Below are 23557 nucleotides of genomic sequence, written 5' to 3' on the forward strand. Positions count from 1 at the left end.
AAAGAGGGCTAGAAGGCTTCAAGCCCGGACGTTCTTCAGCCTTGCTCTTAGGAACCAAGGAGCTGGATATTTTTTAGCCTGCGCAAGAGGAGGCTGAGAGGAGATAGGAGAGTCATCTTCCAGTATATAAAGGGCTGTTGCATGGAAGACGGAGCAAGCTTGTTTTCTCCTGCTCCAGAGAGTAGGGCCTAAACCATCGGTAGGCAAACTAAGGCCTGGGGGCCGGATCCGGCCCAATCGCCTTCTCAATCCGGCCCACGGACGGTCCAGGAATCAGCGTGTTTTTACATGAGTAGAATGTGTCCTTTTATTTAAAATGCATCTCTGGGTTATTTGTGGGGCACAGGGATTCATTCATTATTATTTTTTTCAAAATATAGTCCAGCCCCCCATAAGGTCTGAGGTACGGCGGACCGGCCCCCTGCTGAAAAAGTTTGCTGACCCCTGCCCTGAACCAATGGATTTAAATGACAAGGAAGGAGAATCTCACTGAATTTTAGGAAGAACAGTGCAATGGACATCCTCTGTCAGGGATTCTTAAGCTGCGATTCCCGCATTGCAGGGGTTGGGCTCATAGCTGTCAACATTTCCCTTTTTTAAAGGGAAATTCCCTTATTCCGAATAGGATTCCTCGCAAGAAAAGGGAAAAGTTGACAGCTATGGTTGACACTACAATTCTATGCGCCTTCTCCGGGGAAAACCTGTACGTGTTTTTAATGGGTTAACCAGCCTTCTTGATGGCGATCAATGGCCGCTAGCACCACCTGCGGCTCTTGCAGTTCAATTGGGCACCTTAATTCTCTTCCCCCTCCAGCACCATGAGGGACTATTGCCGTTCCCTCATTAGGAGAATTGATTTTATATCGAGCACCGGCTGTTTATCCCCCGGCCGAACCTGCCTGCTACATCTCTCTCTCTCTGTTTTTGAAATGTTTACCCATCTCATGCCCTGTGGGTTTGTTCTTCCCACCCCTCTTGTGTCTGGGGAGAGTTGGTCAACCACTCAGCCACCCTCCCCAATCTGAGGTCCTACGACCTGCAAGCAGGTGCCCAGAAACGGTGATCCATTTCCAAAGGGATGCTGTCTCCAGCTTCAGAGCTGTGGGACGCCCCCCTCTGGTGGGCTTGGAAATTGCAGCAGCGCAGCTTGGCACCAGCGGCGGACGGTTAGGAGCCGCCATTTTGATTCCCCACAATGCTCCGGGTCAAGAGTTGCCAACGTGGCGCTTGCTGAACCAGCAAAAGGCTCGCTATGGCCGCCTTTTGATACCTGATAGGGAGCCCCCCACCCTCAATTTTGTGATCTTGTCTCCTTTTCTGCTCTTTAAGATACCACAAGCATTACAACATGCCCAATATGGCAGCCATTTTGTATTGGGCCACTCTCCCCGCGGCAGCCATTTTGTGACTGGCCCCCACCATAGCTGTCAACGTTTCCCTTTTTTAAGGGAAATTCCCTTATTCCGAATAGGAATTTCCCTTAAAAAAGGGAAATGTTGACAGCTGTGGCCCTGTGGAGCTCTCTCAGCATTTCCCAGTGGAGCAGTGCACCATGGGGAATTTAAATGGCAGGTCTCCTAGATCCTGTTGTTTGTTTGCTTCTTTCCTTCAAGGGGAGGGTGGCGTTGGGCTCCTTCGGCCTTTCTAATGGTTCCCACCCCAATCCCTGTGTCGTCTTTCCCCCCCAGAAAGTCTGCACCAAATGTGGGATTGAAACCCTGAGCGCCCAGAAGCGGCCCGTCTGGTTCTGCAAGATTTGCAGCGAGCAGAGAGAGGTGAGTCCATGGTGGCAGGATTTCTGCTTTGCAGTATCAAATGTCTGCTTCTTCAGGAAAGACTCCAACAATAATCAGAGGGGGGCAGAAAAACCACCGAGTTTTTGGGTCAGTAGTTTCTGCCTGCCTCCTTCATCCACACACCAAGGTGGTCTTGAGTATCATGCTTTAGGTTTGAAAGGGTCAGTCTGGATGATGCCCAGGGGTCCCTTCCAAACCTGTGATCCTGTATCCTGAGAACCGGTTTGGTGCAGCAGTGAGAGTCACACTAGGAGCCGGGAGACCAAGGTTCAAATTCCCACTCAGCCAATATCTTGAGAGCATCAGACTGACTTATCCCAGCAATAGAATGTTGCCACATTAAACTTAGATTGCAGGTGAGGAACAAAACACACAAAACACTTCCTGCGAAGAGAGACAAGTGTTGCTTTTGGTTTTGCACCTTCATTTTTTAACCGTTGTGTGAAGGATCTATTGATTTGCCCTCCCTCCATTAACTGAGTTTAATCTTCATTTTTCTTGTTTAATTTATTTATTGTTATATCTATATCCCACTTTTCCTCAAAGTAAAGGAAATCAAGTTTGCAAGCATGGTTTCCCTCTCTCCCCCCTTCATCCTCGCAACATTCCTGCGATGTAGATTAGGCCAAGAGGCTCAAGAGGAGATCCTTAGGCCCAAGGATCTCCAAGGGACCTTCATGGCTAAGTGGGGATTTGAACCCTGGTCTCCCAGTTGTTTAGTCGTGTCCACTACTGGGAAAACCATAGCTTTAACTATACGGACCTTTGTTGGCAAGGTGATGTCTCTGCTTTTTAAGATGCTGTCTAGGTTTGTCGTTGCTTTCCTCCCAAGAAGCAGGCGTCTTTTAATTTCGTGACTGCTGTCACCATCTGCAGTGATCACGGAGCCCAAGAAAGTAAAATCTCTCACTGCCTCCATTTCTTCCCCTTCTAGAGAGGAAACCTCACTCCTCAAAGCTTTATAAAGAGTGCAAGCTAGAAGCACAGGAACTCCTGACTCAATACTGCCATCTCCACATGGACATAACTATTTTCCCCAGAGGTGAAGGCAGTATATTCAATCTTGTGAAAGTGAAAGCACGTCTGTATTTTGGAATTGTTAAATTTTGCAAATAGGGTGCCAAAGTGTCAAAATGACTAGGTGGGAAATGGCTTACTGGCTGATCTCGGCCCAAGCGACCTCTCTCAGCTGTTGTGAGGATGGCGAGAATATGGTTGCCTCCTTCCGCCCTTCTGTGGAAGGAATGTGAGGAATGAGAAGTAGTTGAGCGATAAAAGCAGAGTAAGACGTTTTCAAAATGTCTCCCTTCATCGGTGCCCTTATGCAGGAAAAGCAGTCGCTTCCTTTACCTTCTGACAGGGCCGGCACTGTTTTGGATGGGGTGCCTTGCTCAGCCCCTGTGAAGCTTGACGACGTGATGCTGTTTAAACACCAGCCTTTTAACATGAAAAATCTGTTTGGTTTGAGGCTTGTGCAGGGCCAGGAATGATTTATTTGAAGCCTGATCACCTCCTGCTCGCAGCAGACTAGGGACGGGCAGATATGTCAATTTCAGTTTCCGTCATATTTCCAATCTTCAGCTCTCCACATTTCTGCACCAGTTTCCAGTAAAAAAGAAAGCCCTCGTAAAAATTCAGCAATTTAGTGTGAGTTTCTCCTAATAGGCATGTTTGTCATTTGGTTTTGCCTAATATCCACTTTTGGTAAAGCAAGGGTGGGTAACAACAGCAACAACAACATCAGACTCTTAATATCAGGGTTCTGGATTCAAGCCTGAAAGATTCCTGCATTGTAGGGGTTGGACTAGATGACCCTTATTGTCACTACCAACTCTGTGTTTCTAATAATAAACAATTGTTAATTGATTTCTGATTTTAACTTTTTTGTGGTTTTTGTTGTATGGTCTCATGCTTTATTGCTATAAACCACTTTGATATCTTTTTATGGCACAGTGGTAGATAAATATTTTTATAAATTAATTCTAATGATAATCATAATGTGCCATTTTATGCACGTTTCACCCTGGCAAATGCAATTTTATTTTTTTTGCACACCTTGTCTTGGCCAGACAGCAGCATTTCAAAATCCATAGGTGCGCAAATTCCATAGGCTGGCAGTTCACATGCTTGTTTCAGGGCGTGCAGATTAAGTAAATTCTCGTTTCGGAATTAAACTGAACCGGATTTCTCTGAATTTCTGATGTCTTCTACATCGGAAGGTGCAGTATGTGGACTTGCTTTACCTGCATTTAGGAAATCAGCCTCTTCCCACCCACCCATCCCTGCCGCTCTGCAAGGCGGTCGTGTCGTGGAGTCAAGACAGATTGGTCCAAAGGATATAATTGCAAAGTTCTGCTGGTGCATAATGAAAAGGACCGGGGTGCTTGTTTCATTTCCCCACTTGCCTCGTTTATCCTGCTGCCGCTTGACTTTTTCTTTTTTTGGGGGGGAGGTACAATTCTGTGCAGCCTCATTAATAATGGTGTGCGTGTTCTACATGCTAACCAAATGGGCCTGAGCCCATATGACATCTGTTAGCAAGCTGCTATTTGGTGTAATGAGAGAGAGAATGTATAAAATTACCTGGAGCCGTGTCCATGCTTGCTTCAATCACCAACCCCACCTGCCTCCACCCCCTGGCCAAACCATCCTCCCTGCCCTTAGAGTTGCTTCTCCACAGTCTGCCTAGACTGCCCACCTCAGTCTCCCTCTTCCGCCTTCTTTTTCCTCGCCCTCCATCGCTGCTGCAGTGGCTCAACAGGTCTCAGAAGACTGTTAACACTCTCTAGGTTGCAGCGCCACCTGCTGGTGCCCAAAGAAACTACTGTGTGATGACAGCCTTATCTTTTTATTATATCAATGCCGTGCATTTCAAGCATAGCCATTTCAGCATGGGGTGCAGAATCAAGTATTCTCAGAATCTCTTTCTTCCTTTTTAATAATCAGGTTTTCAAGAGAGGGGCTCAGCATACTTTAGGCTTGTGGGGTTGTTGTTTTTCCTGGACTCCACCAGTTGGAACCAAGGGCGAAACACATATGCTTGGAATGAAAGAATTATTATCTTGGGGATTTGGTTTTGAGAACTGAACTGAGCTCATAGTCTGTCTACCGCTTCAGATGCAACCCCCACTGTACTTCACATCAGAAGTATAGTTCAGGAGAGAATTCCTTTTGTGTTGTCGCTCTTGAAACATTTGGGAGCCAGAAATCCTCATGGATCTACTTCAAGTGTCCCACAGGTTGAGCAGGAGATCCCAATACAGCTTCCTCCCACACCAGGCCTACTGGCAGCTGCAGGCATCGTGTTGGCCATGCCCACTTAACTGATGGGCACTACTAAATAAATAAATTTAAGTGCTGTGGCATCTGGGGGGCAGCCCTGGGGACGGTTCATAGAATCACAGAATTGTAGAGTTGGAAGGGACCCCCAAAGGCCATCGAGTCTAACCTTCTGCAATGCAGGAATCTCGACTCAAGCATCCATGACGGAGAGCCACTCAACTTCTTTCTAAAAGCCTCCAGCTGAGGGAGTCCGTTCTGTGGCTCTTGCCCTCAGCAAGTTCTTCCTAATGTTTGGTTGGAATCTCCTTTCTTGTCTTTTGAATCCATTGGTTTGGAGCAAGAGAAAACAAGTTTGCCTATTATTATTTATTTAAATTTGGATACTCACCCTTCATCCATAGATCTCAGAACGGTTCACAACATAAAAATACAGGATCTTCCATGTGACGGCCCTTCAGATATTTGACGACGGCAATCATGTCTTTCCTCTCCTCCAAGCTGAGCACCCCGAACTACCTCAGCCATTCCTCATAAACCCACAGGGCCTGAAATATTTCCAAACCTTCCGATTCCCTCCACCCCAAAAGCAGACCCACACTTCCTTGACTCGAAAAACCCGTCTCGTTCAGTTCACTGTTTGCTTTGTCGGAAGGCTCCAATGAAACTGGGTTGGCTTTTTTGTCTCTGGATAGTGCTTCGTTTTCTCTTGCGCTCCCTTCCCCCCTCCCTCTCCTTTACCCAAAGCCGTGTATATTAAATGTGCGCTAATAAGCTCCCTTCATCGCAATCTCGCTATTAAAATCTAAATTGGAACGTGTGGCGAGCATTCTTGCGGGAAGCGCGAAGTCTTTATCGCTGTAGCCGGCCGCGTCTGCCGCTGGGGCGCCCTAATCTTCTCGCTCCCATTTTTCACACTCAAACGATCTTTTTCTCTCTGCTTGAGTCCCTCTTAGGCTGAATTTCTATAAGGAGGCAGCAGCCTCTCAGCAGCTTGTAATGCTTTTATTCCGTTTTTAATATTGTACTTTCATTTGCCCCTTCTATGCGGTTTTTACCAGAGAGCACTCAGGCCTGTGTGTCTTTCGTAGGCCCTCTTGGGAGTGTCTAACTGCCTTGTGAGCTTGGATTTCTCATTGCGAGGTCCCAGTTATGAATGCCCGGGGGAGGGGGGGGGCTATCCCATACAGCACAACCACATCATCCCACAATCTTGGAGGGCATTGGGCCGAACACTCCTGCAGTACAATATCCTGTCCTAAAGTTAGATTGCAGGTGAGGATCGTTTAAAAAATACTATTTGCAAAGATAAACGAGGGTTGCCAGAAAAGGGCTTTTTGGCACTTGCAGACTTCATTTTCCCCCTCACCATTGTGCAAAGGATTGATTTGTTCTCCCTCCATTAATTTGGTTTAAGCTGCCCTTTATCAAGCTTGTCATGACAGCTTCAGAAAAGAGAGAGAGAGAAGAAAAATAGGTTGGAAGAGAAATTCTCATGCTGGACTTTGAATAGCTTGCTTTTCTGAACTGAAATTGGATGCTTTTGCTCTGAGCCCTTATTGCCACAAATGGTTTTGTTGTAAAAAGTTTTCCAAAACAGGTGCAAGACCCTCCTCTCATAAGTGTCTCTGCATGAGTCACTGTTCCAGGTGTCCCTCAGTTGGCAGAAAGCCATGATTCGTACAGAGACGCAAAGGGCAGACTCTTTTGTTTTTGAGGGCAGGCTGTTTCTCAGTTAAAAGGCAATTTCTCTCCTGCTGTTGATTGCCATGGTGATTTTCAGAGCAGGTTGTTTAAAATCAATATGTAATAGATCAATCTTGAATCCTAATTACGATTCCCTCTTCTCTTATATAAAGCGCATGAAGGATCTACCGCATCTTTACATTTATTTCATTACTTCTCTCGTTAATGCATTAATGCAAATAACTGTAAGCTTATATTACAACTCACTGTTAGCTTTTTAAAAATCTAATCATAATAAGAAAGTTTCCAGCAATTGGTATTCAGATACAGACAACAACCCTGCGAGGTAGACTAGTCTGAGAGAGACAGTAACTTGCCCAAGGTCACATAGTTTGCTTCATAGCCGAGGGGGGATTCGAACCCTGATCTCAGAGGCCCTAGTCCGATGCTCTAAGCACTACAGTGGCTTCCCAGTGGCATGGGAAGAACAGGCAATTTCTGCACCCGGGTTGATTTCTGTCGGGATTCTCACAGGGCTGAGTGCTGTTCAATCAGTGGTTTCCCTGGGTTAGACGCTCAGTGCTTGTTCCGTTGTCCTCATTCTGTGTCCACAGGATCTTTTCAAGGGAGGAGGATGGAGAGAAAACCAGAACAAAGCAGCCCCACAGCCAGTACAGTGGTGCCTCGGGTTAAGTACTGTATTTTTTGCTCTATAAGACTCACTTTTTCCCCTCCTAAAAAGTAAGGGGAAATGTGTGTGCGTCTTGTGGAGCGAATGAAGGCTGCGCAGCTATCCCAGAAGCCAGAACAGCAAGAGGGATCGCTGCTTTCGCTGCAATCCCTCTTGCTGTTCTGGCTTCTGGGATTCAGAATATTTTTCTTCTTGTTTTCCTCCTCCAAAAACTAGGTGCATCTTATGGTCTGGTGCGTCTTATAGAGCAAAAAATACGGTACTTAATTCGTTCCGGAGGTCCGTTCTTAACCTGAAACTGTTCTTAACCCGAAGCACCACTTTAGCTAATGGGGCCTCCTGCTGCCGCCGGAGCACGATTTCTGTTCTCATCCTGAAGCAAAGTTCTTAACCTGAAGCACTATTTCTGGGTTAGCGGAGTCTGTAACCTGAAGCGTATGTAACCTGAAGCGTATGTAACCCGAGGTACATCCCTTGGGTCACCCCAGGAGGGCCCAGAGATCGCCCCAATTATTTGCTCTCCTCCTCTCTAGGTTTGGAAGCGGTCCGGCGCCTGGTTCTACAAGGGCCTCCCCAAGTACATCTTGCCTTTGAAAAGCGGCGGCGGCGGCAAAGCCTGCGAGCAGACCCCCAGGCCTCGTCACCTGGAGCCGCCAGCGATGGACCTCAAGGGGGTCTCCCCCCGTCATTCCTTCACCTGGGCCAGAGGAAGAGGTCAGTCCTTTCCTGGCTCTCTGTGACCTGACTACGGGGGGTGGGGTGGGGTGAAGACTTCTAGGGCTGCAACATGATTTTAAAAGAAATATTGCAGAAATAAGTGGTGGTGGAATCTTATAAGGGCAGTGCTGGAAAGCTACCCCAAGGATCATCCATGAGAGATGGCCTTGTAACATCTGCTTAAAAACCTCCATCAAAGGAGAGTCCGCCATGGATATTTTAGCTGAGATTCCTTCACTGCAAGAACGTGGATTCTTGGAACGTGAATCCTAACCTCCTGAGCAGGAGAAAACAAGCTTGCTAACCACCTTCCATGAGGCAGCCCTTCAGATGTGTAGAGCCAGGGTGGTGTTTTTAGTTAGAGTGTCAGATTGGGACCTGGGAGATCTGGGTTCGAATCCCCCATCGGCCATTAAACTGACCGGGTGACCTTGGCCAATCACTGTCTCTCTCCATCTAGCCTACTTCACAGGGTTGTGGTGCGGATTAAATGAGGAGGGGGAAGTCCAGAATAGATTTAGCCAGTGCACAGGGGAGAGGGGAGGGAAAGAGAAGTCCTGTTGAGTAGCCAAAAGCTCTTGGGCTATGGGAGAAGCTTGGTTGGACACTGCCAGTTCTATTGGGGCAAATTGTTTGCAAATGCTAGGAGAGGGGCACACCTGAATGTTTGCAAATTTTTGTGCGGACTTAAAAAAAAAAAGCAAGCTCATAAACTGATCTGGAACCGAGAAAGCCTGGAGAAATGAATAATAATAATAATAATAATAATAATAATAATAATAATAATATTTATTTATATCCCGCCCTCCCCAGCCGAAGCCGGGCTCAGAGCGGCTAACATCAAATGTATAACACATTAACATAAAATCAGACAATCAATTAAAATACATCCTCAGATCAGATCAGGATCAGAATAAAATCCAATCAGATGGCAACCCGCAGATTAGGGATGGGGACCTTAAATGCTCATCAGGCCCAACTGTTTGTGCTGGGTCCTAGGCCGTATAGGGCTTTAAAGGTTAAAACCAGCACCTTAAACCTGATCCTGTACCCCACCGGGAGCCAGTGCAGCTGGTATAGCACCGGGTGAATGTGATCTCGCAGCGAGGACCCCATAAGGAGTCTCGCCGGGGCATTCTGCACCCGCTGGAGTTTCTGAGTCAGTCTCAAGGGCAGCCCCACGTAGAGCGAGTTACAATAATCCAGTCTGGAGGTGACCGTCACATGGATCACAGTGGCTAGGTCAGGGCAAGAGAGGTAAGGAGCCAACTGCTTAGCTTGGCGGAGATGAAAAAATGCCGCCTTTGTTGTAGCTGCAATCTGCGCCTCCATGGAAAGGGAGGCGTTGAAGATTACACCCAAACTCTTAACGGACGGTGCTGGCACTAATTGCGCCCCCGCAAGAGAAGGGAGTTGCCCCCCCAATCCCATATCGTCCCTTCCCAGCCAAAGGACCTCTGTCTTTGAAGGATTTAGCTTCAACCGGCTCCCATGTAACCATCCAGCCACAGCCACAGATAGGAGTTGAAATTGACAAATTTGTCCACCCCATATCATAGAATCATAGAATTGTAGAGCTGGAAGGGACTACAAGGGTCATCTAGTCCAACCCTCTGCAATGGAGGAATCTTTTGCCCAGCGTGGGGCTCATGCTCTACTGACTGAGCTATTCCCGTAATTTGGGGTATCTTTGGTGGGTTCTGATGCTATGGGTGTGCACTCTCACACAGCTGCATTGATGTGAGTATTTACGCTTCCTGGCTGTTGCCAGGGTAACCCCTCCCAGCCTTTTTCGGCACTTGATTTATGGCTGGAGGAAGTGCCTACAGCTCCGAGAACCATTTTGCTGTGTTGACAGTCGTCCTCCGTCCCCTTTTTGCATCGACATGTGTTCGTGGGGACGATCCACTGCTTTGTCGCACAGAAACTCCTAGTGTGGTCTCCTGTATTTCTGAATATCCTCTTGCCACGTGAATTGCAATAGATGGAAAACCACCTATCGGTGCAGAATTTGTGCTAAGCATTTTGCTGTTGGGGCATGGCAGTGTTAAGAGTTGCCCTTCTTGGAGGAACCACTCTTTTTGGGTGTTTGCACAACCTGGGCATGCTCAGAGCAGCCACTTGAGAAAGCCAGAACAATAACTCGTGCAGAGAGCTGGAATGCAGGTAGCCTGTGCTGTATCAGGAGTGATTCTATGCCCAGTGTAGGGATGGGAGTAGAATGATTTACTCCTAACAGAAGGTGATGGGAAGGAGGAATGGACAGACCAGTGACTCATACAGAGACACAGCAGCCTTTCTGGGCTTTCCAGAAGACTGGGGGGTTAAATGCAAACACCCCTAATTTCCAGTTCCTGAAACAATACGCAAACCAAAACGCATCAATCCTTCAAGATCCAAATAGCTCCAAATTTGGTGACGCTGTTCTCTACACGCACACAGTGTACAAAAACGCACGCTTTCTGGGAAATGGTTCTTAAAACATATATATTGGCAAAACAATAGTTCCACTGAAAAATGCAGAGAGCTCCTTGGAGGAAAAAAAGGGGGTGGGATATAAATGCAATGCGGTGACTTCATCCCCTATTTTCATATTTTCTTTGCTCCAGCTTCAGACAGGAGCTGTTGCTCAGCTGGGGCTCACCCTTGGACTTTGAGGCCTTCTGCAAGGATACTGGGATTGTCTATCCATTGTCAAATGGCCTTGCTGTAGAAAAAGGAAAAAGACAATTCTGTCTCCTCTCCTCTTCTCCCCCACCTGATCTCGCCATCAAACAGCTGGCAGCTAAATTAGTTCCCTCCTCACATGGTGTTTAAATAGAAGAAGTGGTTGCAGTTTTCTTTTTTCCCCTTTTGTTTTTTTTGCTGCAAAGTGGGAATAATTTACCAATTCAAATCGCACCCTTAGATTTGTGTCAGCGAAATTGAGCCTCCTTCGTTTTTATCACTCTGTCTCCCTTTCGTTGAGCTTGCAGAAACAGCAAAAAGTGAAATAACATTTAATGAGACTCGTGTTTTGCACGATCCGCTGTTGGGTTTTAGATTGCTTGCTTTAATAGCAGCAACATAACGAAACAAAAAACCTGTCTCAAATGACCAGAACCTTACTCGGAAAGTCACCACGTGCTTCCTTGTTCAAAATCCACAGCATAAGACCCTCAGATCTGAACATATGTGGTCTTGAGGTTCTGGAGCGAAAGAACAAAGAAGTCGATCCCTTCTCCATCAGGATCTGTAAGATCCAACGAAGCCGATTGTTTGAAGATTCCCAATGGGGCATTTGGTTGGCCACTGGCCTGATCCAGTAGCCTTGTCTTCTGCTCTTACATAGTTAATCTTGCAGCTAGCAAGCTCAAAACCTTTTAATTTCCAGGTGTCTCCCCCCCCCCCGCCCCCAAATATGTTATTATAGGAGTTGCTTCTGAACAACTCCTGAGAAATGTCACAAGAACATTTGGGTCTTATGAAGACTGGTTCTCAAAAGACCCGCACTGGTTGCACGTGTGCTTCGGAGTCTATCTCTAGGGTCTTCCGCTGGCAGACAAAACCCTAAGTGAGCTGAGCACCAAATATTCCATGTAGATCTGCCTGGGGGTTGAAATCTCCCTGCAATTCATTGAGCCAGTACTGCATGACAGGGCCTTCTCTGTCGTGGCTCCCGGGTTATGGAATGCCTCTGAGTAGTGTCTGTCTTTAAAGCTGCATGCATATCTCAACATCCAGACAAGATATATTATAATCTACGTCTCGTAAAACAAAATATTTTATTTAGAGTTTATTGGAGTCAATCACGATTGCATAAACATGGTCTATTGATGACAATGTGTTGTTGGAGATGCAGTAAGGACAATGCTTCTTTGAAACATATGGTTTACATGGTGGTCAGCGTTAGCAAATTTCTGGAGAAAAATACTAGGAGGTATAGGAACTATTGTGGGGAAGGAGTTACAATTTTTGGAAAGTAACTATAGGATAAAAATATGACCTCCTTTGATCAATGGATAGACGACATGACAACTCTTGTAACCTATGAACAGATCGCTTTCAGACGAAAATTAGGCATGGACAAATTTAATATTTGGAAAGTATTTATCAAAACCATAGTAACTCATGAAGTGAGGGATATAATAAGTCTTATCTATTTACATATATATTACATAGTTCTGCAACCCTGATTACATTTTAATGTTACTTCGTTATTGTTGTTATCCTGTTTTCTTTTGTTTCTTTCCTTCCTCTTCTTTCTTCTTCTTATTTACTTCAATTAACTGTAAAACTTTCAATAAAATATAAATAAATGGAAAACCCCCAAAACACCTAGTTTAGATGTGCCTTTCCACACAGACTTTTTGGGGGAGTTGAGGATGGAATCTGAATATCCCTCTCACTGCGGCAGGCTTGCCATTTCTGACTAGTGTTGATTCAGTTTATAATTTATGGCCGGATCTTCCCCCACCCTCCCCATCCGCCTTGTATTTCTGTCTCCCTACAGTGGTCTCTAGTGATAGTGACAGCGACTCTGAGTTCAGCTCGTCGAGTCTGGATGACCGGTCTTTGCTCGCAGGATCGAAGGGTTTCAAGATCAGACAACACCGAGCGGAATCTGGTGAGGAAAGCAACTTCTTGTGTTGCTGGGTGCTCCTTCAGCATTGCAGTATTATTAATTATTACTAAGATTTTATTAAATGTACAGTGGTACCTTGGTTCTCAAACTTAATCTGTTCCGGAAGTCCGTTCCAAAACCAGAGCGTTCCAAAACCAAGCACGCTTTCCCATAGAACGTAAGGCAAAACATATTAATCAATTCTAGACTTTTAAAAACAACCCCTAAAACAGCAATTTAACATTAATTTTACTATTTAATGAGACCATTGATCCATAAAATGAAAGCAATAATCAATGTACTGTACTATTAAATAAATAAGAAGGCATTGTAGATGATAAAACTTAAAATTAATTTTTTTTCTTACCTTCACTGATGATAGTCATTGTTTGGATGGGGGGCTTTTATCCATTTCCGCAGTCACACAATCAATCAGTCGGTAGCTGAACTGGGTTCCACACAGTCACAAAAACAAATTAACTGAAAAAGCCTCAAAAACGCAGTATAAATAGCAAAAACAAAAGCACCAAACTTAATCTGTTCCAGAAGTCCGTTTGACTTCCAAAATGTTCGAAAACCAAGGCACAGATTTTGATTGGTGCAGGCGCCCCGGAAACAGTAGCCAACAGCCACATCGGACATTCAGCTTCAGAAAAACGTTCGAAAACAGGAACACTTACTTCTGGGTTTTCGGTGTTTGAGCACCCAGGTACCACTGTGTATACATTTGCAGGAACACTTTGTACAAGTTTCTGAGGCACAGGGGCAGAGCCTTTTTCACCCAGAGGGCCACAGAACCTTCTGGGGGGCCACTTGCCAGTGGTGGGCGGGGCCAGAGGCAAAAGCGGGAGGGGCAACTGATGCAAATTTTTACCTGTGTGCAGGCAAGTTTCTGCACACTCTCACCCCCCCCCATCCTTCCACCCAGGCAAGCAAAGAGGAAGAGTTCAAGGACACATTTCCCGCCACTCAAGGAAGGGGTGATGTCGGGTTGGTGAGGGGTGTGGCCTGGGGAGAGAAAGGGGTGTGGCTGAAGAGAAGGCGTGGCTTGGGGGAGGGCCAGGCAGAGAGATTTAGAGCGCTGCATTTGGCCCTCAGGTCAGCACAGACCATCTTAAGGGGCTGGAAGGCCAGGAGGAATGGCAGCAATCTTTGAAACACTAATTTGGCTCAGGTTTCAAAACCCAGTGTCTTGGTGTCTTGGTTAGAGCTCCGACCCAGGGTTCAAATCCACACTCAGCCATGAAGCTCACTGCCTAACCTACCCCCCAATGTTGCTGTGGGGATTAAATGAGGAAGGGGAGAACCACATGTGCACTGTCTTCAGCTCCTTGGAGAAAAAGGCGGGATATAAATGCACTAAATAAATATAAAAGAAATAAAAACGCAGCGTGGTTTTGCGGGGAGGGCCTTCCATTTGAAAAAAAAAGTTAAAAATGGTAGAGGTCACACCCTGCTCCCTGTTAATACATAAAAGCCTCTTTTCAGGAACGTGTTTATTTGACTTCACTGCGCCGTAGAGAAATTGATCTTCGCAAGACTCCTCTTAATAAAGTCACGCTGGTTTTTTTAAGGCCGTAATATTATTTTGCGCAGCGGCAGATTTTAATCTGTGACATACTTTGGCATTGACTGATTATTGTTCCAAGGTTTCTTGAGCGGCTGCCTCTGCATGATAGATCGTTTCAAATCATTTTATAGGGAAAGGGGCTGGCTTGCTATTGACAGATAACGTCCTTGCGTACATTTTCTTAAAATGGATGCATTGGGGAATAAGCACCCGTAGCAACTGTTTCTGCAAAAACATTTCCCCCCCCTCTTTCGGTTAGCTTTTGTTTTCCTTACCTTGATGAAGAGCTCCTGTTGCTCTAAGTGCATGAGGGTGGTTTTCTAAGGGGGGGGTAGTGTGTGTGTGTGTGTGTGTGTGTGTGTGTGTGTACTGGGAGAAACACAGCTCTGTAATAGAGATCACCTGCTTGGCATGTTGAAGGTCTCAGGTTTTCTCCCCCATGACATCTCCAGGCAGCTCTGGAATGTGGAACCATAAACCCTGGAGAGTTGTTGCCCATCACGGTTGACAATACTGTGCTAGTGGTCTGGCTCAGGATAAGGCAGCTTCCAATTTCAACCAGCCCTTTGTTCAGAACCATGAGGACTGGAACCTTGCTTTAAATTCACGGGAAAGGGCTGCAGCTCTGCGTGGCATGCACAAGGTCCCAGGGTTCAATCCTCAGCATCCCCAGGTAGAGCTGAAACTGACCGTCCATCCTGAACTCAATGGAGTTGCAGTTGATTGGGGTAAAGTAGTGTCATGTGGGGGGACATGGGTGGCGCTGTGGGTTAAACCACAGAGCCTAGGACTTGCCGATCAGAAGGTTGGCGGTTTGAATCCCCGCGACGGGGTGAGCTCCCGTTGCTCGGTCCCTGCTCCTGCCAACCTAGCAGTTCAAAAGCACGTCAAAGTGCAAGTAGATAAATAGGTACCGCTCCGGTGGGAAGGTAAACGGCATTTCCGTGCACTGCTCTGGCTCGCCAGAAGCGGCTTCGTCATGCTGGCCACATGACCTGGAAGCTGTACGCCGGCTCCCTCGGCCAATAAAGCGAGATGAGCGCCGCAACCCCAGAGTCGGCCATGACTGGATCTAATAGTCAGGGGTCCCTTTACATTTACCTAGTGTCATGTGGGACTTAACTGTCAAAGAGCGACTTGGCAAAGTTGGAGTTAACCCTTTATTAGCGAAAACACAACCTGCACAGACTTGGCTGAGTGTCCGGCCTTAATGAGCACAGCAGCTAATCCCTGGTAGGTCTGGCCCCATGGATCAGTTGCTGAGACCTGAGACTGAAAGTCCCTCCCCACAAAGCTGTCCTAAGTCCCCTCCTCCCCAGGGTTCTCCCCCCCCCCAAAGCAATCAGAGATTGTGCCTGCATAATGCTAACTTATCCTCCGCCCTTTTCATGCCTCTCCTGGTTCTGGGAGAACAGCGGGGAGGGGAGCTTGTCACAGCAGGAGGGGGAGACCCTAGGACTCTTCACCAGCCTGACTCATCTCTGCCTCTTGGCCTCTCCTGCTCCAGCTTCTACCTCTGATTCTGGACTTTTCTCTGCCACAGACTCTCCCAGCTCACTGAGCCCTGTTCCCCTTCACTTCCAGCCCCTCCTCTTCCCAGTCTTCTCCCTCTGACCACTCATCGTGGGTCTTCTTCTCCTGGGGGGGTTCCCCAGTTGGTGCCTCCCACCATTCCTCTACATCCAACCAGTCCATGTCACTAACCATCAACCCCCCACCCCAATTGTTGTGTGTAAGGCCACCAGAAGGGGGTGGCTGCTGGATATTTAGGTACAGTTTTGAATGAGGTTTCACAAACCAGGACAGATAACCCAAAAGTATAAACATCCTCCAACAATTGTCAGCATGAGAACAAACAATTAGCATGAAGGCAGAATGATTCTAGTAGTGACCAGTGCAGGACTCCATAGAAAAACGTAGTGTTTCAGTCCTTGCCGAGGGCCTTCTTGGTGGTGGCACCCACCCTGTGAAACGCCCTCCCATCAGATGTCAAGGAAATTAGCAGCTATCTTATTTTTTAAAGACATCTGAAGGCAGCCCTGTTTAGGGAAGTTATTAATATTTAATTCTGTATTGTTTTTAACACTCAATTGGGAGCCGCCCAGAGTGGCTGGGGAAACTCAGCCAGATGGGCGGGGTATAAATAATGTGTGTGTGTGTGTGTGTGTGTGTGTGTGTGTGTGTGTATCTGTCTGTCTATCTATCTATCTATCTATCATCTATCTATCTATCTATCTATCTATCTATCTATCTATCATCTATCTATCTATCTATCTATCTATCTATCTATCTATCATCTATCTATCTATCTATCATCTATCTATCTATCTATCTATCTATCTATCTATCTATCTATATAATTATCTATTCCTGCATCCTGATCTCACAGCTGCAGTTGGGCTCTCTGCCTCCCGCTCCACCAGCCATCACTGGGAATGGAGCTGTAAGTAGGAATCTGCATGTACTGGCCAAGAGATCAGACCCTCTTCTTCCTCCCTGCAGTGTCCAGCAGCGAAGTGGCCCGGACCCCCACCAAGACCCCCAGCCGCGCCTTGGGGAGCATCTTGTCGGAGAGCCAGAGCAGCCTCTGCAGTGAGAGGGGAGGAGCCTTGAGCGCTACGGAGAGCTGCCACAGCGACCTCCCGGCTGAAGACGAAGACAGCGATGCCGGCCGCGGCGTCTCTGGTGAGTGGGGAGGAGGGGAAGAGGGGCACAGGAGGCTGGTCAGACTGTCCTGGACCATCAAGGAAGCTGCCTTGAGACAGACCAGGGGTCCATCTAGCCCAGCAGTGCCTGCACTGACTGGCAGCAGCGCTCCAGGGTTCCAGGCAGCAGGACGTCCCTAGGCCAAGGATTGCACCCGGGACTTTTTCATGCTGGACAGATGCTCTCCTGCTGATCTAATCATAACTGTCCAGACCTCATGGTTCTCAGTTGAGAGGTGGTTATAGCAGGAACATAGAATGTTGCCTTATAATGAGCAGATCATCAGCCCCTCTAACTCAGCATTGTCAATAGCTCAGTCAACAGAGCACGAGACTCTGAATCTCAGGGTTGTGGGTTTGAGCCCCACATAGGGCAAAAGATTCCTGCCTTGTAGAGGTTGGTCTAGATGGCCCTCAGGGTCCCTTCCAACTCTACTTCTGTGATTCTAACACCGACAGGCTGCAGCTATCCAGGGTTTCGGGCAGAGGGCATTTGTTTGGTTAGCACTGTGTGAAGAAGCCCTTCCTTTTGTCTGTCCCGAATCTTCTAACATTTAGCTATCATTCAGTGGCCCCAGTGAGTTACCGTATTATAAGACGGGGGGGGGGGATCCCTGTCCCCTTTCTCTACATCATGCCCAATATTTCACACTTCTCTACTGTGTCCCGTCCCATTACTCACTGTTTTTTTCCAGATTAAAAAAGACCCAAACATTGCAATCTGTGCTTGCTTTCGTTTTTAAAGATACAAGTTTCTAGTCCATGTGATTCTGCGAGAGCAGGGTGCTGGGCCGGGTAGGCCCTTGGCCTGATCCAGCAGGCTCAGCTTATGTTCTTAAAGGTGCTTTCCTTCTGCTCTGTAAAAAGATGTTAGGGGGTGGGCCACAGGCAGCAAATCATGCATTTTGGCCTGTCTGTGCCGTTGTCCTGCCACCCAACTGGCTCCCTTTCACATCAGAACAGGAAGTGAGGACTGTTTTTTCACTCCTGCATCCTCCTTAGATCTTCACCTGAGAGTTTTGAACTCTTCCATCAACTTTGCTGCTTTTAGCTTACCAAGGGAACTTGGGTGCAAATGAAGTTTGCAAGAACTGTGTATTAAAAAAAGTAAAAAAAAAAGTACCCTGAAGTGTGACTTTGTTATCCAGGGTGAAAATTTTAGTGTTTGCAATGTATATTTATATATATTTTTCTGGGCCAGTTCTAAAACTAAGGCATTAATATGCACACACTCTGTTTCGCACCTTGACAGTCCTCCTCTCTCACTTCCCCACCCCAAATCAGCTTGCTTTGCAAATTGCCGGAAACTTTTCTGTGTGCCTGTATGACATTGATTTTTGGATTGAACCTGGGAAATTCAGTGCACTCTCCCCGAACCACAGACGGGGCTAGATGGACGCTGTTTTGCCAGTACAAAATCAGCCATTTGCAACAAAGCAGCTGAGAATTCTGTGGCCTGCTTCCATTTCAGGTCCCTTAACCTGCTTTATTTGTTTGCCTAATTCATTCTGCTCCTGTTTTTTAATCAAGGCAAAGGGGGCTTTTGCTCTCTTGCCACAAAGAATCTTATTCACTAACTCAAGTTGCTTAAAGGTAAAGGTAAAGGGACCCCTGACCATTAGGTCCAGTCGTGGCTGACTCTGGGGTTGCGCCGCTCATCTCGCTTTATTGGCCGAGGGAGCCGGCGTACAGCTTCCGGGTCATGTGGCCAGCATGACTAAGCCGCTTCTGGCGAGCCAGAGCAGCGCACAGAAACACCGTTTACCTTCCCGCTGGAGCGGTACCTATTTATCTACTTGCACCTTGACGTGCTTTTGAACTGCTAGGTTGGCAGGAGCAGGGACTGAACAACGGGAGCTCACCCCATTGCGGGGATTCGAACCGCCGACCTTCTGATCAGCAAGCCCGAGGCTCTGTGGTTTAATCCACAGTGCCACCCGTGTCCCAACTCAAGTTGCTTAGATGTCACCAAATTTTGCCCCATCTCTCTCTCTCTCTCTCTCTCTCTCTCTCTCTCTCTCTCTCTCTCTCTCTCAAATATATCTTATTGCCTCTTAAAAAGAAAAACGAACTCCAAGAGCAGGATTCTGCAGCTAGGGTCAAAGACAGGAGCCTAAAGAAAGCCTTGCTGTATCAGGCCAGTGGCCTATCTAGTGCAGCATCCTGTTCTCTCATCGGCCAACCAGATGCCCCTGTGGGAAAACAGCAAGTAGGAACTGAGCAAAAAAGCAACTCTTCCCCACCTGCGATTCTCAGCAACTTATGTTCAGAGGTATACTGCTTCCAACAGGGGATAGCAGAACATAGCCATCATGGCTAGTTGCCTTCTCCTCCATGAATTTGGGAGCATATTCACCCAGTGATTTTCCAGCTGCACTGGCTCCCGGTGGAGTACAGGGTCAGATTTAAGGTGCTGGTTTTGACCTTCAAAGCCCTTCGCGGCCTAGGACCCTCGTACCTACGGGACCGCCTCTCCCGGTCTGCCCCACGGAGGACCTTAAGGTCCATAAATAGCAACACCCTAGTGGCTCCGGGCCCTAAGGAAGTCAGATTAGCCTCAACCAGAGCCAGGGCCTTTTCAACACTGGCTCCAGCCTGGTGGAACGCTCTGTCTCATGAGACCAGGGCCCTGCGGGATCTGATTTCTTTCCGCAGGGCCTGTAAGACACAGTTGTTCCGCCTGGCCTTTGGCTTGGAATCAACTTGATCCCCTCCCCCTCTTTCCTTTTTCCTTTCTCCTTCTGTGATGGAACTCCTATTTGGGGACTTCCCTGGCTTTTTTCTGGCCCATGTAGGATCAGTCTGGATAGTTGGCCTTGGTGAAGATTTGACGTTTTCATCCCCAAAAATTTTTTTGATATGAGTTTCTACTGAAATGAGGCTGCATTTTAATGTTGTATTTTAATCTTGTTTTTAAGTTGTATTTTAATCAATTGTTTTTGTACCTGGAGTTAGCCGCCCTGAGCCCAGTCTCGGCTGGGTGGGGTATAAATAATTATTATTATTATTAATCCTCTTTTAAAGCCATCTGAGTAGGTGGCCATTGCTGCCTACTGTGGGAGGGAGTTCCATAGGTTAACCCTGTACTGTGTGCAGAAGGACTTTATTTCATCAGTCCTGAATCTTCCAACCTTCGTTGGGTTCTGGTGCAATGAAAGAGGGAGAAGAGCTTTCCTCTATCCACTTTCTCCACGCCAAGCCTGGTTTCACAAAACCCTTTATCATGGCACTTGCTTGCATATACTTGCTTTTTCTCTAAACTAAAATGTCCCCAAACCTTTCCTCCTCGTAGTGAATTTGCTCCATCCCCTCAATCATTTTGGTCACAGTGGTATAAACTGCTGTGTCGCCCACACAGCTTTCGCTCCTTCTTGTCTCCATTAAAACAAACATTCCCAGAAACTAGTATGACTCTTCCCCCCCCCCGGTCTTTTGTCCTTCCCTGACTCCCCCTTCTGCCCCCCCCATCCTTCTTCCTTTCCTCTCATCTCCCACAACGTCTTACTTCTATAAAGCGTTAATGGACCTTGTTTTCTAACCACGAGTCTGGCTAACAATCCATAACTTCTTCGCTTCATTATGGCTCTTAGTGAGCTTTTAATGATTTCTGCAGAGGGGTTTGTTGTGGGGCGAGGAGAGGAGGGACCCCACTCCTGGGAATGTAGGTGCCGAGAAATCTTCTGTGGGGCACTCTCTCCCCACAGAACGTTCTCGGAGACATAAGACAATGGGGAAAACAAATCTGTTATTAGGATTGTGATGCTCTTAAGAGTGGAAATAAAACCCCCTTCGATTGTCTGCTGCTTAAATTGAGATGAGGGTTTTTTAAAAACATAAGACTAGCTTGCTGGATCGCCTGCTTCTTGGGAGAAGGGCAATGACAGGCCTAGACAGCATCTTGAGAAGTAGAGACATCACCTTGCCAACAAAGGTTCGTATAGTTAAAGCTATGGTTTTCCCAGTAGTGATGTATGGAAGTGAGAGCTGGACCATAAAGAAGGCCGATCGCCAAAGAATTGATGCTTTTGAATTATGGTGCTGGAGGAGACTCTTGAGAGTCCCATGGACTGCAAGAAGATCAAACCTCTCCATTCTGAAGGAAATCAGCCCTGAGTGCTCACTGGAAGGACAGATCCTGAAGCTGAGGCTCCAGTACTTTGGCCACCTCATGAGAAGAGAAGACTCCCTGGAGAAGACCCTGATGTTGGGAAAGATGGAGGGCACAAGGAGAAGGGGGTGACAGAGGACGAGATGGTTGGATAGTGTTTTCGAGGTTACCAGCATGAGTTTGACCAAACTGCGGGAGGCAGTGGAGGACAGAGGTGCCTGGCGTTCTCTGGTCCATGGGGTCACGAAGAGTCGGACACGACTAAACGACTAAACAACAACAAAAAGCTTGCTGGATGAGGCCAGCAGCCCATGTAATCCAGCTCCCTGTTCTCACAGTGGCCGATCAGATGTCCTGTGGGAAAGTCACAAACAGGAGTTCATCACAAGAGCATCCCCAGCTATGAATGGCCAGTAGCTTTTTTACAGTCAAGAGGTATATGCATAAATAAAATAAATACATATATATAAGGCAGTCGTAAGTGGTCTTACACAGATGTGACTGACCTAATGCAGCCCTGGAGCAAATGGATCGCAAGAGACTCAGAAGAGCAGCCAGCGAGGGACCGAATAATGGGATATATTAGGACGTTCCTAGCCCCTTGATAGAAACTACAGTTTTAAAAAATGACATGCAAGGTGAACTCTGCCTCAACGTTGCTACAAGGGCAGCATCTATTGTTCCTTGGGGTCTTGTTGTATCTGCCTTCTGATAAATTGGAAGAGAGAACATTAAACCTTGCCCAAAGAGGAAAGCCTTTCTGCGTTTTGGGATAGTTCACCACTCAAAATATGCCTTTTCCATCTTCGTAAAAGGAGGCACGGCCACCCCAGTGTATATTAGCAAAGATAACCTAAGAAAGGCAGTACGTTTGGGGAAATAGTTTGCAAAACTCTCTCTCTCTCTCTCTGTCTGTCTGTGTTGGGCATAGCTGTCCCTTTTTTTGCGGGAAATTCCCTTATTCCAGTGCCGTTTCCCGCTGCTTCCCGCTGCTATCCCAGATTGTTAGATATCCTGTAGACTGTCCCCGGGACAGGTGAGGCTGCTGATCCCTTATTTTCAAATCTGAAAGTTGATAGCTATGGTGTTGGGAGAGATTTCCATGAAAATGCTGACTTTTTTTCATGATGAACCCAGAGAGAGGAAAATCCCCAAACTGGAGGATTTGTTGTCAAGGTTTCCCATTTACGGGGCTGTGTTGAAATCATGTTTTGTTTCCTTTCTCTCCAAGGGAAAAGACGCCTTCTGTCAAGCCCGCGGCGTTGATGGGGGCCCAGCTCCTTCCTGAGAGGTTTCCTCTACACCGACCCGCTGTCCAGAAGCCGGGCTGGACTGTGTGACCCGGGACTTTTGGGGCGGGTGGGGAACCAAAGACACACGCCAGCCTTACAGACCTGAGCTTGCCACTGTGCAGAAGGTGATGTGACTGTGGCTTTTGTCCTCCTGTTTTGTTTTGCTCCTCTTGCTGATAGATGAAGAACTGGCGCAGTCGAGGAACAACCTTCTCTCTCTCCTGCAGGAGACCCCTGCAAAGAAACCAAGAGAACTCCTTTGACCAACTCTCTCCTTTGGCCTTTTCAGTTGGGGTTCCCTGCATTTTTGACCGCGTGCGCTGAGATGCTGACTAGAACGGCTCTCTCGTGGAAAGAGGGTCCTTCTGTTGAGTGGTTAGGGAGAAAGAGGAGCTGTGTGGTGTGGCTGCAACGCTTAGCTCTTTGTACAGGCCTAAAAATATTTTGCATCCTGGGAAAGGCAGTGAGTATCAGTCCTGGGCGGAGAATGGGCATCGCACTGGGTCTAGGATTTAGGATGGACGGATGGCAGCCAGGTTAGTGGCTGGTAGACCCTTTTTAAATTAAATGCCACTGCAGCCATAGCTGGAGGGGGAGGAACTGTGCCATGTGGCAAACTGAGTTGCCTCATTCTGAGCTGATTCATCCCTCCTTCCGCCCAATCGCTGGGAGGCTTTTAGGACAGCAGTTTGGAAAAGAGAAAGAGGATTGGCTGCAAGTGAAGTGGGAGTACCCTTGTGTCACACTTGCCCCCTTCTCCCCATGGAGAATGCCTTCCCAATTAAGTGTGTTGCAATTGGGATCTGCAACTGGAAGCTCTTAAGGCCAAATCCAGCCCCTTAAGGAATTCCGTCACAATCATTACAGCTTGTTTGGGGTTGGGAGGATCCGTCCCTGACGAAAAGTGTCCCTCTTGGCTTCCCCTCTCTCTTTGCAAAATTCCTTGTTTGGCCTGTATGTTGCACACAATGTGTTCCGCTCATGTGGGAGGCTGTTTTTTTTAATAAAATAAAATAAAATTCCAAACTGCCGTTTGCTGTGTGTGTTCTCGGTTTCTGAGCAGAAGTGGCTTGCCAGCTGAGGTGGAGCTTCCGCAGCAGGTGGGCCGCT

The 23557-nt window shown here is 47.2% G+C and overlaps 1 protein-coding gene across 3 annotated transcripts in view; it reads left to right on the top strand.

The window, feature by feature from the left end:
* The window catches only part of RPH3AL (rabphilin 3A like (without C2 domains)), a 48253-nt gene extending 24780 nt beyond the window's left edge, over positions 1-23473 (top strand). For 2 of the 3 annotated variants that reach the window (XM_053367863.1, XM_053367865.1), the window contains 5 exons: positions 1689-1775; positions 7986-8166; positions 12662-12775; positions 16845-17027; positions 22387-23473. In XM_053367863.1, the coding sequence (XP_053223838.1) occupies positions 1689-1775; positions 7986-8166; positions 12662-12775; positions 16845-17027; positions 22387-22421 (600 nt within the window). In that variant the 3' untranslated portion in view covers positions 22422-23473. The remainder of the gene's footprint in view (positions 1-1688; positions 1776-7985; positions 8167-12661; positions 12776-16844; positions 17028-22386) is intronic. The other variant, XM_053367864.1, reaches the window with a different exon arrangement.
* Positions 23474-23557: the final 84 nt, after the last annotated feature.

Source organism: Podarcis raffonei, chromosome 15, assembly GCF_027172205.1.
Source record: "Podarcis raffonei isolate rPodRaf1 chromosome 15, rPodRaf1.pri, whole genome shotgun sequence".
NCBI classification, from domain to species: Eukaryota; Metazoa; Chordata; class Lepidosauria; order Squamata; family Lacertidae; genus Podarcis; species Podarcis raffonei.